This window comes from Wyeomyia smithii, chromosome 2 (assembly GCF_029784165.1).
Source record: "Wyeomyia smithii strain HCP4-BCI-WySm-NY-G18 chromosome 2, ASM2978416v1, whole genome shotgun sequence".
Classification (NCBI taxonomy): Eukaryota; Metazoa; Arthropoda; class Insecta; order Diptera; family Culicidae; genus Wyeomyia; species Wyeomyia smithii.
The window spans coordinates 212,665,894-212,682,599 of record NC_073695.1 but is presented as its reverse complement, the minus strand read 5'-3'; the positions used below and the strand labels follow the sequence as shown (position 1 = coordinate 212,682,599).

Sequence of the window (16,706 nt, the reverse complement as noted above, 5' to 3'; positions counted from 1 at the left end):
ATTCATCACTGTCATTACATTTTTCGAGGAATCTATTTACCCTGAGAAACAAACAGTAATAATGTCGGGCGTTTACCTTCATCCCAATCACGAAGACGTACTTAATTTTGATTTACCAAACCCACGTATGGTTCGAAAACAAAACCATCTCTCATGATTCCATACCTTATTTTTCCTCGCTTCATAAACATAAGCAGCATAAGCATGTGTCGGAAAAGCATGCTTTCTAGGTGCACCGAATGCAGATTCCACTTTCTCTCTCAATCTCTCGCGCGCGCTTTCTCGCAGTCAGCAAGATCGAACATCCCGCCAATCACGGCCACGCTTCGCATTCCGCCACCAACAGAGCAAGAGCGAATATCCCATGCTCTCTCCCTGTATCACTTGGCGCGCAACTTCAACCGACCAACCAGCGGCAGTCTCTACAGTAGGCATCCAACCGCTGAGAGTAGCAAACTATACTCTACCGAAAAGTGCAGAGGCGGCCAGCGGAGCGAATAAAAAAAAATCGAGGAAAATTTCATGTTAAGTAACGACGGTCAACATCGCGAAGGCAGCAGTTCAAGCTCAGAACGCTAGCAGATCACATCGTGGTTCGAAACAAACGGCGAAGGCCAGTTAATTAGCACGTGTGAATCCCCAAAAACAGAGTCCCGTGGGCCAACGAAAGACTGTTGCGTCCGGAATTCGTGAAAGTGTATAAAATTTACGGAACACTCTCGATTAGTGGCAGCCCTTTGCGGAAAAAGAGTTGGCGAATGTCTTTGCTGCAATTTTGAATAATCACACCAGTTCGAGCAGTCAAGTTCGGTCGGCTGCAATTGAACAGAGTGAGTAGGCAGCTGGTAGAATCGAATAAAAATAAGTCAAATTTTCGATGCGACATCTCTAAACACAAGTGCATTGGCGCGGCCAGGCGACAACGTGTAACTTGTTAACGTGGTGTGTAGTGTAGTAGAGATCTGTACTTCTTTGCTGATATAGTTACAGAGAAGAAAAAAAAACAACCAAGAAAAAAAAACCAAGAAAAAAAAAACAAAAAATACATTGCGAAAATAAATACAAGATAAAGTTAAAACATTTTCAGACAAATTCTTTCGACGGCTACCAGCGGCAGAGTGTCGAGAATTGGACTTTTCGGGGTCCAGACCAGAGACGCAGTGGATTTCGATAGTGTACACTTTTCAAAACGAGCGTGGAAAAACGTATAAAGCATAATCAGTGCGGATCGTTATCGGGAAACGTGTTTTTTTGTTTTCTCCTGCGGCTGAAACGTGCGCTGGAAAGAAGCCAAACACGAAACGTGTTTGTACGCGGCTTAAAAAAAATTGTGCGTGCGGTTTAAAACAGGTTGAAACGAAGAAGACGAGAATTAAGGTGCAATTTTTAACAACAACAGAAGTCGCCGCACTCGGCTGAACAAGTGGTTGGTGTTTTTGTTTAGTTTGTGCGGGAAGAACGAGAATTTGCATAACTTATTCTCAAGTTATATACGGCCTAGTTCGGCGCGGCAGTAGGTCTGACGGTAAGCAAGTTACCGCTTTCGGATGAATTCCTACTCCCATGTGCTGAAATTTTCAACTGCACACAACCGAACTACGGACAGAGCACTTGCTGGGGCCCAGCAGTCAGACCGCGGAGTGAAACGCACTACAATTTAAAAGTATAATACATTTGCGCTCACGTACAATTACACTTTTATGCAACAACGTTGCGGTCATACGTATTAGAGTGAACTCGAGGCATTTCAGTTCCTACTGATTTTCGTCAGAGGTTAAGATCTACAAGCTGCGGAACGATCAATTAAAACTAATAAGCGAGCTAAGCCAAGAAGCTAACTAGCCGAGAGATAGAGAGGGCTAATAGTTACAAGCTTGTACGTCCGGAACCAATAAAATTATGATCAACGATGGTAGGTAAACTGGTACGAATACGGCAATCGGCTGGCGGCGCCAACTACCATCCTACCAAAATGATCACGGAATTATATGTCAGCTTCAAACGAACCCAGCATCCATCGCATCCTTTGCCACACAACAAACACTCCCACCGGTACCCTCATCACTATCAGCATTCAGTGCGACTCCATGGCGGTGGCATCGGCACCTCCCCGACTACTTCTACTACTACTACTACTACTACTACTAGTAATTATTTAACGAAATTCCTGATTTTATTGTTCCTATCTATCTGTGATAACTGGGCGTACAGGACGCTAACTCCAGCAGAGGCCGCAGCCGCTACCGTAGTCAGTAGCGGCAGCAGTACCACCGTTCCCATTCTAGCCACTAGTATCAGTAGCAGCACTCAGCTTACCAGTAGTAGTATTTACCACACTCAAGTGGACACTCACGGTTCCGCCGACAGTGAAAGTGATGCCATGGAACCGGAGCCGGAGGTACCGGCGGTGACGTTCAATCGCACCATACTGCAGGGGATCGTCATGGAGGGGCTCGGACTTAGCGAGATTCCCGATGTCAGACTGGTGAGTTTATGTGCTTTAGTACCTACCACGCGTCTAATTGGTTCAATCACTTTTTATCGATAACAGTAAGTTTGTTCGCTTTGCGGCGGCAAGCATCGCGAGGTTGGGCCTCGCTGCTCTGGGTGCAACTGAGCCGTGCGTTTTATATTCAGAGGTGAATCTGAATGAAAAGAAAAAAAATAGATTGTTTACTTCCTGTCGTTATGGTGAGGAAGTGGGGTGCCATGTGGTGGTTTATCGCACACATGTCTGAAAGGATGATTTATTTTTTCTGGTGATAAAAACATTCTAACTGTCGATGGCTTCGGTTTCATATTAATTCACACATGTCATCCGTGAATATGTTTTCGTTGATGTCTTTTACGGATTACCTAATTTTTTTTGACAATTGGATCCTAAAGTTTTACACGGCTTTCTGATTTTTATATATCAGCTGAAAGAGTGCAATTTTCTGAGCAAAACGTAATTTTCATAAAATGTTTATCGTTTTCCTTCGCTCAGAAAACGCAGCTTTCTCAAATGATATATAAAAACTGGTATAGCTTAAGGACCCAATTCCCTTATTCAATTTCAAACGCAATCTTTCCAAATTCAATTTAATTTTGCTGAAAAATTGAATGTCGCAAAGGTATTGTTATCTCATATAATTTTTTGATTGAAATTCGTTTCTCAAAGTTTTTTTTTTTCAGCAAAGGTATATGCACGTAGAAATATTTCAAATAAATTTTCTAGAAAGCATGGACAAATAAATGCTTTTTTGAATATGTTATTCAGAAAACATATATAGGAAAAAATGCGTAAAATTATTTTCAAGGTGATTTCCCCAAAACATTTTTCTTCGAGGATTTTATTTTTTCGAGAAAGTACGAATATCTACTTAAAATGATTGTAACCTTAGATAATTTTTAATTTTATTAATTTAAGTGGTAAGAGAGCTTCATATATATCATAAACCAATACTGTTTTAATTTATAATATTTCCAATGTAAGAAAAATTTTCATAAAATCTTCAATTCCTCGTTTTTTTGTGCTCTTGATTATTTTATGTTTGCTTATAAGTTCTTCTAATTAGTCTAAATATTACTTACTGTATAGCTACAGATCGTAGAGATCCTATTCCGAATCCAGAATACATAAAACTCGATTTTGAACGACCCAAACGCCCCTGCTCGGGCATCCTCGTCGACAGCGCACATTCAAAGCGTGTGGGGTCTGCGCCACACTCCATTTGCTAGTTTACCACTGAGTATTGACTATTGACTGACTATTGATCTCAGGATTTTACGCTCGAAGACCTCAAACACTCGTCGATCGGTCTTCTTCTACGTCCACGATTCATGTTCGTAGAGCGCCACCAGGAGGATCAGCGTCCTGTAGAGCACGTAGAGCATGTATTTCGTTTTAGCAGGATTTATGGAGAGTCCAACTCTCGCAGTTTTGCTTCCGAGAACCGTATATGCCTTCTACACAGCTCTACGATTAACAACGATGATATCGATGTCGCACGTGAATCCTAAAAACCTCTGAGACTTCGTGATTATAGTGCCGCTTCTTTGCACACCTACCCTTTATATACCACCTTACAGTGCTATGCTAAACACCACCCAATGTTTCAGATCATTTTATGAATTGTGTGGCTGCTGCAAGACAAATAGTTTCTCATCAGAAAAAATGAACTCATCACCGGTGTGCCGTGAAAGCTTTATTTCCGCTCCATGCAGCCTTTTTCTTTCTGAGAGAACATAGAAACGCCGTAAACTTCACGCTTCTTGCAGGCTTTACATCCAAGGCAAGTTTTAGAACTGAAGGTTGCCTTTTTCGCCGCTTCTTCACAACTTTAGCGCCCGGATCTTCTACAACCCTCCAAAGAGGATGTCTTCTTGTACCTTTCGATGGTTTTATAAACGAAATCTCGCTTTACTCCAAAAGCTTTTAGACATTGAATATTGTGCAATGGCGATCACCGGCCAAAAATCGCTTTACTACGAATTGCTTCATCGCGCATCAAAAACAAGACACAACTGACAGATAACCAACACTATGCGTATTTGTGAGTGCGAACACAAAGTAAGAACTCATACTAATACTTTCATATATTATATTAAAAGAACGAAAAGACAAACCCTCGAAAACTTGTGTTCGAATCTCGAAACTAAACTAAAGTCTTTTTACGCGGTTTTTAAGCGTTTTTCGCGAATTTAGAAATTTACGCGGTTTTCACGCAGATTTTTCAAAAAAGTCTACGCAGCATGGTTTGGTTTTTCATTTTTAAGTTGCTTATTTAGAGTGTCCAATAATTATTACTGAATATTCACAGATTTAGCCTAACCTTTTTATATATTTACTTGATTCAGCTCTAAGGTGGAATATTGATTATTTTTCGAAATTAAAGCCGTTATAAATTTTATCTATTTTATTTTCATTTTATGTCAAGACCCCCCCCCCCCCCCCTTCAAAAATCTTGAATATTGGAAGGGGAAGAAAAAAAAAGCTCATACCGTTTTATTCATTTTATTTGTTTTCCGACAGCATTAATGCTTAATTTAGCAATGAACAAGTCCAGTGACAGAGAGAGTGTCGTCAAACGGCAAGCAAAATAGATAATAATAATAATAAAGTGTTATTTTTCAACATTTATTTGAACGCAAGTTACAAACGTCATAACTTGCACACAAACTTTTATCAAAGATATTTCTTTTTTTTCGTCTCGGTGTTATTTATTTTTGCCACCCCCTTTGCTAAGTTTGATAACCTTGGACATGAAAAGAATTCGAAATTTGTATCAGCCTAATCAGCAGAAATTATTAAGAACCTTTTGCAAATGATTTTTTTTTATTTTACGCGGATTTCGCGCACATAAAATTTACGGGGTTTTTAGGTGTTTTTTTACGCGCTACGTATCCCCACTAGGGCGCTTCGTAGTCGAGGGGTTACAGAGTCCGCTTTGATGAGCAGGTGGAAGTGGACTCGAATTTTAGTAGAATCCAGGCCATTCGTTGTCAACGGACTAAAGCATTGGTTTATTCTTAGACTCCCTCCCCGCTAACCCTTCCTTCACGTTGAACTCTACAAAACCTCTACAAATACCTCTTGTCAAAAAAAAGCCCCTTTTTTTAATAGAACTGGCCTAAGGGACATTCAGTTGAAACCTTTCCAAGGAATGGTGTTTGGAAATAGAATTTGGCTGTGGCAGCGAGATTCGGAACAGTAAGTGTAAAAAGGAAGGGTCATAACACGGATTATAATAATTATGTCACTTACTCTCAATAGTGATAATGCTATTGATAGAAGTGCGGAATACAGCAAACACCAGGCGATATCACAAAAGATCGTCATATATTTTTAATTGTATGGAAATGTCTGACTTTGTGTCGAATAATTGTCATTTGCGGGAAGTCAGGAATTAGAAAAGTAACCTCTTCTTACTTAGTTCAAAGAAAACGACAACTGAAGCGCATCGAGTAGTGAAAAAAGTTCACACCAATGCTGCTATAAGTAAAACAACGTGTCGTGATTTTTTTTTTTTTTTTAAGGGGGGATTTGTTAGTAGCTTAAGTATTTATGATAAATATTAGTAAATAATGAGTATGTGTGTCCAATCACAAATGGTGACTTCTCAACACTGTTAGAAATTTGTAATTTTAATTGTTAGGATTTGTTTGCTTTCGCAATTAGGACTTATCATTCGTAGGGATTTAAACCTACTTGTCAGAAAAGGGGAAGTAAACTTACAACTAACTTAATTGCTAACTTATTGGCTATAAAGAGAGCTTATCGTAGCAATTGAGGATTGCAACGATTTTTGTCGAAAATTGTTAATAATTTTATTTGACATAGCTTCTAATGGTTCAACACCAGTAAGTCTATGTAATTCGAGTGTACCAAACCAAGGAGGACGCTTCAAAATCATTTTCAGAATTTTATTCTGAATCCTTTGGAGCGTTTTCTTCCTTGTTGAACAGCAACTTGACCAGATCGGTACAGCATAAAGCATTGCTGGTCTAAAAATTTGTTTGTAAATCAAAAGTTTGTTCTTTAAACAAAGTTTAGAATTCCTGTTAATGAGAGGATATAAACATCTCGTATATTTGATGCACTTGGCTTGTATACTCTCAATGTGCTCTTTGAAAATAAGTTTTTTATCATAAATTAGTTCAAGTACTTAACCTTGTCGGACCAACTTAAAATAACCCCATTCATCTTGACAACGTGATTATTGTTTGGCTTGAGGAAAGAAGCCCTAGGCTTATGCGGAAAAATTATCATTTGAGTTTTAGAAGCATTGGGAGAGATTTTCCACTTTTGCAAGTAGGAAGAAAAAATATGTAAACTTTTCTGCAATCGACAGCATATGACACGAAGACTTTTTCCTTTTACGGAAATGCTTGTGTCATCGCAGAACAATGACTTTGTGCATCCTGGAGGCAAATCAGGAAGACCTGAAGTGAATATGTTGTACAGGACTGGACCCAAGACTGAACCTTGAGGTACACCTGCTCTGACAGGAAATCTATCAGATTTTGAATTCTGATAGACAACCTGCAGAGTTCGATCAGTAAGATAATTTTTTTAAATTTTGATTAGGAAAATTGGAAAATTAAAAGTTTGCAATTTCGCAATCAAACCTTTATGCCAAACACTGTCGAATGCTTTTTCTATGTCTAAAAGAGCAGCTCCAGTGGAATAACCTTGTTTTGTTTGTTAGCTCGTATCATATTAGTAACTCTGAGCAATTGATGAGTTGTGGAATGCCCATGGCGAAATCCAAACTGTTCATTTGCAAAAATTGAATTTTCGTTGATGTGTGACATCATTCTGTTAAGAATAATTCTCTCAAACAGTTTACTTATTGAAGAAAGCAAACTGATTGGTCGATAACTTGAAACTTCAGCTGGGTTCTTATCCGGTTTTAAAATGGGAGTAATTTTTGCATTTTTCCATAATTTGGGAAAATATGCAATTTTGAAGCAGCAATTGACAATTTTCACTAAAAATTCCATTGTGCTCTCAGGGAGATGTTTGATTAGTATATTAAAGATTCCATCGTCACCAGGTGCTTTCATATTTTTGAAATTTTTAATAATTGATTTAAGCTCATTCAAGTTTGTTTCAATTATTTCTGCAGGTAAAAAATTCTGGGAAGAAATTAAATCAAATTGACGTGTGATTTCATTTTCAATTGGACTCACAAAATTCAAATTTGAGTTATGAACACTCTCAAACTGCTGAGCAAGTCTTTGAGCCTTTTGTTCATTGGATACAAGTAAACGTTCACCATCTTTTAAAACTGGAATAGGCTTTGAAGGTTTCTTAAGAATCTTCGACAGCTTCCAAAAAGGTTTTGAATATGGTTTCAATTTTTCAACTTTAGTCTCAAAATTTTGATTTCTCAGAAGAGTAAATCTATGTTTAATCTCTTTCTGTAAATCTTTATAAATAGTTTTAAAAACAGGGTCACGAGAACGTTGATATTGACGTCTGCGGACATTTTTCAAACGAATTAGAAGTTGAAGATTTTCGTCAATTATTGGTGAATCAAATTTCACTTGAGCCTTTGGAACAGAATAATTTCTGGCATCAACAATTGCACATTTGAATGCTTCCAAAGCGGAATCAATATTCACTTCGTTTTGCAAATCAAGCTCATTATTGAAATTTCTCTCAATATGAGTTTTGTATCTTTCCCAATTAGCCTTGTTAAAATTAAAACCAGAGCTCATAGGGTTTAAAACTGATTCATGTGATAAAGAAAAAGTTATTGGAAGGTGGTCAGAATCAAAGTCAGCATGTGTGATCAAATCACTACATACATGACTTTGATCTGTTAGCACCAAATCAATTGTTGAAGGGTTTCTTACAGAAGAAAAGCATGTAGGACTATTCGGAGACAAAATAGAATAGTATCCTGAAGAACAATCATTGAATAAAATTTTGCCATTGGAATTACTCTGAGAATTATTCCATGAACGATGTTTAGCGTTAAAATCGCCGATTATGAAAAAATTCGAACGATTTCTGGTGAGTTTTTGTAAATCACCTTTAAAATAATTTTTGAGCTCGCGTGTGCATTGAAATGGTAAATATGCTGCGGCAATAAATAAAATCCCAAGTTCAGTTTGAACTTCAATTCCCAAAGTTTCAATAACTTTCGTCTCAAGATGGGGAAGAGCACGATGTTTGATTCGGCGATGAATAACAATTGCAACTCCACCGCCGGAACCCTGAATCCTATCATATCTATGAACCACGTAATTGGGATCATATTTTAATTTTATGTTAGGTTTCAAAAATGTTTCAGTAATAATTGCAATATGCACATTATTTACTGTTAAAAAATTAAAAAGCTCATTCTCATTGGCCTTCAATGAGCGAGCATTCCAATTTAATATTTTAATTGTTTTATTTAAAATCATTGCTAAATTTTAAATTAGAAACAATTTTAATAGTAAAATTTGTGCCTATTTGAATGGCTTCAAACATTGATTTTGCCTGCAACATGGCGTTCATAAGATCGAACATTGCCTGTTGCAAAAAAGAAAGTTTACCTGCCGTAATAGGCCCCAGGCAGTTGACATTAGAAAAAATATTTTCGGCAGCAATATTAGCTGGAGTAATAGGTGTACAATTATTTTCTAGCGTGTTTTGCTTACCCATATTAACGGTCATTTTCGAACTACCAACACTAGGCGGTATAATGTTCGAACTACCTGTAACCTGTGCATAAGTTAAACGGATATGCAAAGGAGTAGGTAAACTATGCGTCACTGGTACGCTTGGAGAATTTTGTTTTGAAGTTGGTTTTAATTGAGAAATTGAATTTTGTTTACCTTGCCTTGCCTTAACAATTGCTAAACGGACTGGGCATTGATAAAAATTTGACATATGGTTGCCGTTACAATTCGCACAGCGAAAATTTTTACTCTCTTTCACAGGACATGTGTCCTTTTTGTGAGAAGAGTCTCCACAATTAAGACATTTTTGGTCCATGTTACAGAATTTGGAACCATGGCCATAACGTTGGCAAGTACGGCATTGGGTGATATGCTTTTCACCTCCGCCATACTTCCTATAAATTTCCCACTTTACACGCACATTATACAAAGCATGTGCTTTTTCAAAAAAATTTAAGTTGTTAACCTCATTGCGGTTAAAATGAATTAAATAATTAACAAGGGAAATTCCAATTCTCTGACTGTTTTCGCCTCGTGATTTTTGTTTCATTAGAATTACTTGGGTAGGGGCTATGCCAAGTAATTCTGTTAAAGTAAGTTTGATCTCATCAACGGTTTGATCGTTGGTGAGACCTTTCAAGACAACCTTGAACGGCTTGGCGTTCTTGGTGTCATATGTAAAAAAATTGTACATCTTGTCAGTTAAATACTGAACAAGACGATCACGACCCTTTACTGAGTCGGCTAATAAGCGGCAATCACCTCTACGGCCAATTTGATAGGTAACTTTAACGTCAGAAACAAACGTTGAAAGTTCCTTTTTGAATATATTAAATTCAGAAGAAATAGTTACCACAATAGGTGGAACTTTCTCCTTTTTTAAAGATTTTATATTTTGTATAGTTTCATTATTGGTAACTTCCATTTCACCAGCTTCTTGCTCAGGCAAAATATCAAAAGGATTGTCACTACAGACACTCGAAGTGTCAGAAAAAGATGCCTCTCTTTTCCTCCCCGCAGCGATGCGAGGTTTCTTTTTCCGTCCAGCCATTTCAGGTGATACGAAAAAAGTTAAAACAAATTTTAAATTCAAAAGTAGGTAGTCTTGAGAAAGACTGATGGGAAATAACTTTCAGGTAGTCTTTAAAAGACACACTGACAAAACACAAACTTTGAAGCTATAGGCAGTCAAAGACCAGTCCACAAGCAACCGAAAAAACGTCTGATCTGTAGGACAGTTCAAGACGCACTCAACGTGCCGTGATTGATTCCATCACTTGAAAGACGGCGAACAAAGACCAAATACCTTCCCAAACGAGGATTTAATGGAATTGCTTGATGAGGATCTATGCTAAAAGCAGGAACAGCTTGCTTCAGTATTAGAAGTTACCCGCCAAGCCACTTCTGAGAGATTGAATGCTTTGGGAATGATTCAAAAACAAGGAACTGGGATTTCTTATGAGTGTAGCCAAGCGTCGTTTTCGCACCTGGTAACAACTGTTTCGGTGGCAAAAAAGGAAGGATAACGAGTGATGAAAAATGAATTCGTTACAGCAACCCAGAAAGAAGAAAATCATGGAAACTGTCCGGTCATGCTTCTACGCCGAATATACACGCTGCGAAAGTTATGTTGTGCATTTGGTGAGGCTAGGTCGGTATTGGGTCAGAATTCGTGGTTTTTTTTTTCGAATAAATATTGAAAACTTCAAGAGTGTCAAGAGAAAGTGATTCTCCAATTTTAATTGGATGTCAGTAGGTTTTCAAGTTGTTGTCATTTGAAGCATAGGTAAATTTTTTAAAAATAGGCATAAATTCTCAAGCTGTTGCATCCTAATATCCTTGTACTTTAAAAAACATCTTTTTAACAAGAATAACACCAACTCGAAGCTTTCAGTTTAGTTCAGTACCCCAGAGCATTGTTTTCAACATATTGTTTTAAATAGTTACTATTGAAAAAATATTTTTTCTCCAAAAAATATATTTATAAACTGCAACATAATATGCACCAGCTGTAAAAATTCCATCAAATTGAATGCAATATTTCTAAAGATATAGGGTATCGAAATCCTTCGTCAGTGGTTTTCTTCGGCCCCCTTTTGCATAAGTTTGCTGAAGAAAAACTGCCGAAGAAAACCACTGACGAAGACGTTCGATACCCTGCCTATTTAAAAAAAAATATTGACCTTAATTTAAAATGACAATTTTTTTTCCGTGTTGGGTATTTTATCACTGCGACCAATTTTTTTTTTTTTTGACATAAAAGCAAAGCAAAGCCTTGGTGCCACATTCCGATTCGGAATTTGACCTTCTGTTTACTATACACAGACTTCGCAGCCAACTGTTGAGTGTACAGGACAATTGCGGGGCTAGCGCTACGATCCTACTGACACTAACAGTCTCTCCTGATCCGAGACTCGAACCTGCGACAACTGGCTTGTTAGGCCAGCATCGTACCTCGAGACCAGCTGGGGACATATGCCCTTTTTAATTTTGCTAAGTCAGGATAACGTACCACAATTGGAAGTGGCCGTCATGATATGACCAATAGCATTAGTCCAGTCTGGTATTACACTTCGCATGAAGCGAATAACCGTACTGGGACTTTTTCTCCAGATTTCAGAGGGTTCTAACAGTCCCATATTGAAGAACTTATGTCTTTTATTATTATTTGCCGGACATCGGCATAACAGGTGTTCCGAGTCTTCTTTTTCCATGCCACATAAGCGACACGTATCATCTTGAAGTTTTTTCATAAGCTTCAAGTGATAACGGCTCGGACAATGCCCTGTTATAAGACCAGTATATGTGCTTAGATCTTTCTTTGAAAGCTCCAGTATTTTGCGAGTCATAGGACCGTTCGGTGTTATAAACCTCTTTGACAGCCTACCAATGGAAGTATTTGTTCAGTTGGACTCCACCTTCAAAATTTCCCATGCTTTCAGCTCCATTTTAAGTGAAGAAGCGGATAAGCCACAGAAAGGTTCTGGTCCTATGTACTGATGAGACGATCCAAGTCTTGCAAGTTCATCGGCTTTTTCGTTCCCATCGATTCCACAGTGACCAGGAACCCAATATAAATTTACTTGATTATTGCTACCCAGTGTTTGAAGTGAGTGAGAACACTCCCAAACAAGTTTTGATGTGCATGTTGCAGACTTCAGAGCATTTAAAGCTGCTTGACTGTCGGACATGATGCAAATGTTTGAGTGTCTGTATTTCCTGCGTAGGCATGTAACAGAACATTCTAGTATAGCTTGGACTTCGGCTTGGAAAACGGTTGGCCATCGATCCATCGGAAATGATAGATCTACTCCTGGGCCTGCTACTCCTGCTCCCACTCGATCGTTCATTTTTGAACCATCTGTGTAAAAAACAATTGATCCCGGACGGAGATCGGGACCCCCGCGTTCCCAAACATCCCAAAATGACAATTACAATTCGAAAATTTCAAATTCAATGTAAATTGGAGAATCAAGTTCTCTAGAGCAATTCTCGCTGAAACTAGGCCACTAGGTGCACAAGGTCTTTCAAATTTGATATAAATGCACATAGTTATTGGAAATAGAGAAAAAATGATAATGCCATTTTTGTTTGATCGAATTTGTTGACCCCTTGGTCACCAAGGGGCGAAACAGTTTTCAGAAAAGTTGAAATTTTAGCAATTCTTAATGTATTATTTGAGCTGTATCTCTAAAATTCGTTATGTAAAGTACAACAAGTAGCACTTTTCTGCAAAGACGAATGATAGGGCTTTCATTTGAAGTGATCAGAATTCAGGCCGCCATCTGGAATTTGGCCGCCATCTTGGATTATATCAGAAAAATGCAATTTTGACTGTGTTTGCAACTACCGATTTTCGATCTGAGACCAGCATTGGAAAGCTGAGAAAAAATGCTATAAGATGCAAGAAAAAAATTTGGTGAGCATCTGTGTTAACCCATCAGTTGAAGCTATTTTCCAAGCTGAGTTTCAAAATATTCATCGTACATCGCGCGATCAACGTAGTAACCTGTCTACTGAGACCAAGTGGATGCACATGTTATGTCCATATATGTTCATATATCATAATCGATTGATGCTACAACTAGTACGCCACTGTTTTTTTAAGTTTAGTGAGAATAATGACCCTCCTAACTGGTCTCGAGGTACGATGCTGGCCTAACAAGCCAGTGGTCGTAGATTCGAGCCTCGGCTCGGGAGAGACTGTTAGTGTCAGTAGGATCGTAGCGCTGGCCCCGCAAATGTCCTGTACACTTAACAGTTGGCTGCGATCGATAGTGAAATTCTCGAAGTTTTCAATACTTATTTGAAAAAATTAGACATCACGATTTCTAGTGACCTGTTTCACGGATTCTGACTCTAGCATTTTCTATGAGTTGTTGAAACCGAAAGAAACCATCAGTGGGGAACAGTATCGTCTTACATTGAAGCGATATAGACGAGCGCTGCGCGAAAAATGGCCACAATACGATCAGAGGCACAAAAGAGTGATTCTACTGCATGACAACGCTCGGCCTCATACTGTCAAAGTCTGGCTTGATTCTTAAAAATTCTCAAAGCACTTTTATCATAGCGTTATTCAAGCTAAGCCAGAAACGCGGAACAAAGTTGTAGCTAACGATGGAGTGGCTTAACGTGACTGAGTGACACTCGGGGTGGAAAATAGGATTATCAACATCTAGGTTGCAATAGAATTATTTACTGGTTGCAAGAATCGATGAGAGAAAATGTATATAATTTTTGTGGGTGTCACTCTCTTGAAAATGACGCGTATGATAATTTATACTTATTTCCGCGAATGGTTAAACTATTTATTCAAAATAAAGTTTCATTTTTATTGGCAAGTGCTCTCGATTGTGCTTAATGTATAATGTATTAGAGTTTTCCAGCTCACCAGCTTTTCAATGCATGCAGACTGATGAGCCGATGATCCCTAGTACAAAATCGGTTGCATTTTTATTAACAAAAACAGTGAGAACTTAGTTGCGCACCTAATAGATACAATAGTACTCTTGCTCAGGTTCAACTTTATAAGAGAAAAATTTTCTTGGATCATCTTGAGATGTTTTTTTTTACCAATGATTTCAGTTATATAGAAGAAAATACTTTTTGTTTGTTTTAAGAATCTCCTAGTATCGCCACTGGCGTCTCTCCAACACTAGACTAGGCATTAATCAACTTCGGATTAAGATTTATCGTATGTAAAATTTTTCCCAGTTACAAACAACAGCTTGAATGTCAAATCCAAGGCGCGTTTCAACACCGCAGTTTTTCAGTGTCGTTGTACAATCCGAAGCGCAACCTACTGGCTCTGCGGGGCGGTTCTTCACTTATTTGTGCAGCGAGAAATAATTCAGATTTAAGTCAAGTTCGAATCTTCTTTATTGGAGACGACACACGCGGTCACTTTTGCTGTCAATTCGATAATTAGCCCTAAGGAATCGAGCGCTGGCTGTCATTATACCTGCATGTCTCCGGGCAAAAACCGAGACTCTCCATACGCTCCCCAGGCATGCTCGTCTAAGTTCACCAATCGTAAATAAAGTGTGAAGGAAAGAAATTCAAATTTAATTATGCACATCTCGGCTGGCGAGTATTGGGAGGTCCAGCGTGTGGGGCTTGTTGTAACACAAGTTGCATATTCAGGTTAAGTCGCGCTTAGGGTAGTCGCTCTCGAATGAGAAGTGAGTCAACATTTATTTCGACATTTTTAAAACACGGCAACCCTAATCGCAATTTCTAATTATATTTAAATCAAATTAAGAAATCCCGAAGTGGATAAACCGATCATCTACAAACACACATACGTAGGCACTGATGCTCCGTTCGGTTCGTTCTGTCTAACGGGATGACAAAACCCAGAGGAGATGAAATTGGCCTGCTAATCGAATAACACGCGGTTGACCGATCGGGCTATCGTGTCAACACAGCTTTGCTCGCACTTACATCGCATCGGACTCATTTCCTGCTCCATCTGTTCGATTCGCTTCGATTTGATTCGAAGCGCCGAACTGGCCAACACCGGCCGGAACAATCTGCCATAGAAAGGAATACAACCTGAATGGGTTGGCCGTCAATCATCATCGACGTCGGCATTGGTGGTGCAGAAATCTTCTGTAATGTGATGCCACAATATTGAGCGACTAGCTGCAGTTTTCCGATCTTGATGTTCAGTACATTCATAATAGAAAGGTAAAAGCAACCGCTATGGCACAGATAAATATATGCGGAACCAGCAAAACTTGGTGAGTCGGTCACTATTCCGCACTGCCGGCTGTTGGTTTGCTTGTCAGGATTCGAATGGAACAGATCTGCATACTCAAGTGGTCGTGGTAAACCTTCTCAACCGTTACATTTTTTCCCCGGAACTTTTGAGCGAGGATTTTGTTGTTACCGAGCCAGACGTAACTATGCAAGCCGGCAGGACTCGGAAGCACGGGACACGGGAATGTTGGTGGGTTTATCGATTTTAAAATGCTTTTGTAAATTTTTCATTACAATTTGCTCGGTTGTAGAGAGCTCCGCTCTTGGTGTGATCTATACGGGATGCACTTGAACTTGTCACGCGCTCGTGCATGATTCTTTTTATTAAGCAGCGATCCGCTTCCAATCGGGAGGCAGGAGACAAATGTGGAAAATCTAATGACATGATAGTTATGTCCACATTGGTAAGCAAAAAATTTACAATTCGTTCGAGCCAACTGAAAACGTTACAATAGGCTACTATTAAGGGTTTCAATGCAAACCCGCTTGTGGAATTTATAACATCCTCGCAGATCTCAATGAAACTCTGTGATACAAAAGTAATCTCTGAACCTGAAGCATGGGTAAACTAATAGCAATTGGCGATTTCTCTGAAAATGTTTCCTATAGTAATTGAGTCGAACGTCTTTCATTCTATCCATTAGGCAACTCGTTTGGCGTTAACATTTTCTAATTTAATTTTACTCATACAAATTTTATATTTTTCAAGAGAAAACTATCACACAAATAGTGCGCTCTGACATATGAATTATTTGCAGCGATCTCCGGATGTGATGTTCACGCATCCGTCACACTCGCATGTGATCTTTGAACTCTTAACAGCAACCGACATCCTGTCGCATCCTCTATCGAGCCTCATTAGTCAAATGCGGCTTGGTGTCCAACGACGCCGCCGCCGCGCCGCCGCGCCGCCGCGTACTTAGTTACTACTAGTAGATCATCGCTTGTTGATATAATCCACAGCATCAGTTTTCTATTTATACCGGCTGGGGTGCAGTGATCAGTGCATCTCACGCTGCAGCATTGCACGTAACATAGATTCAGTTTTGGAAAGTTTATTCAGTTCCCACTGCCGGTTCAAGGGTATCCCGTCTGGTTGTGGGGTTTAAGCCTGTATCAGACTAACCGTTGTAGCGGTTGACCGCTACCGTTCCGTTCCTTTTCGGCCAATCAGAGCACAGCGGTCGACCGTCGCTTGTTGTTGTTGTAAAAAATAGAATTATTTCCATTTTTGCCGCCAACCGTTCCCAACGGTTGGCGACTGCTGTCATTGACATGGCGAAGGC

The 16,706-nt window shown here is 39.0% G+C and overlaps 1 protein-coding gene across 1 annotated transcript in view; it reads left to right on the top strand.

Moving 5' to 3' along the window:
* Positions 1-454: 454 nt before the first annotated feature.
* Positions 455-16,706, top strand: part of LOC129723745 (uncharacterized) — a 94,349-nt gene continuing 78,097 nt past the window's right edge. The window contains exon 1 of the mRNA XM_055678148.1: positions 455-2,485. Coding sequence (XP_055534123.1) covers positions 1,910-2,485 — 576 coding nt within the window. The 5' untranslated portion in view covers positions 455-1,909. The remainder of the gene's footprint in view (positions 2,486-16,706) is intronic.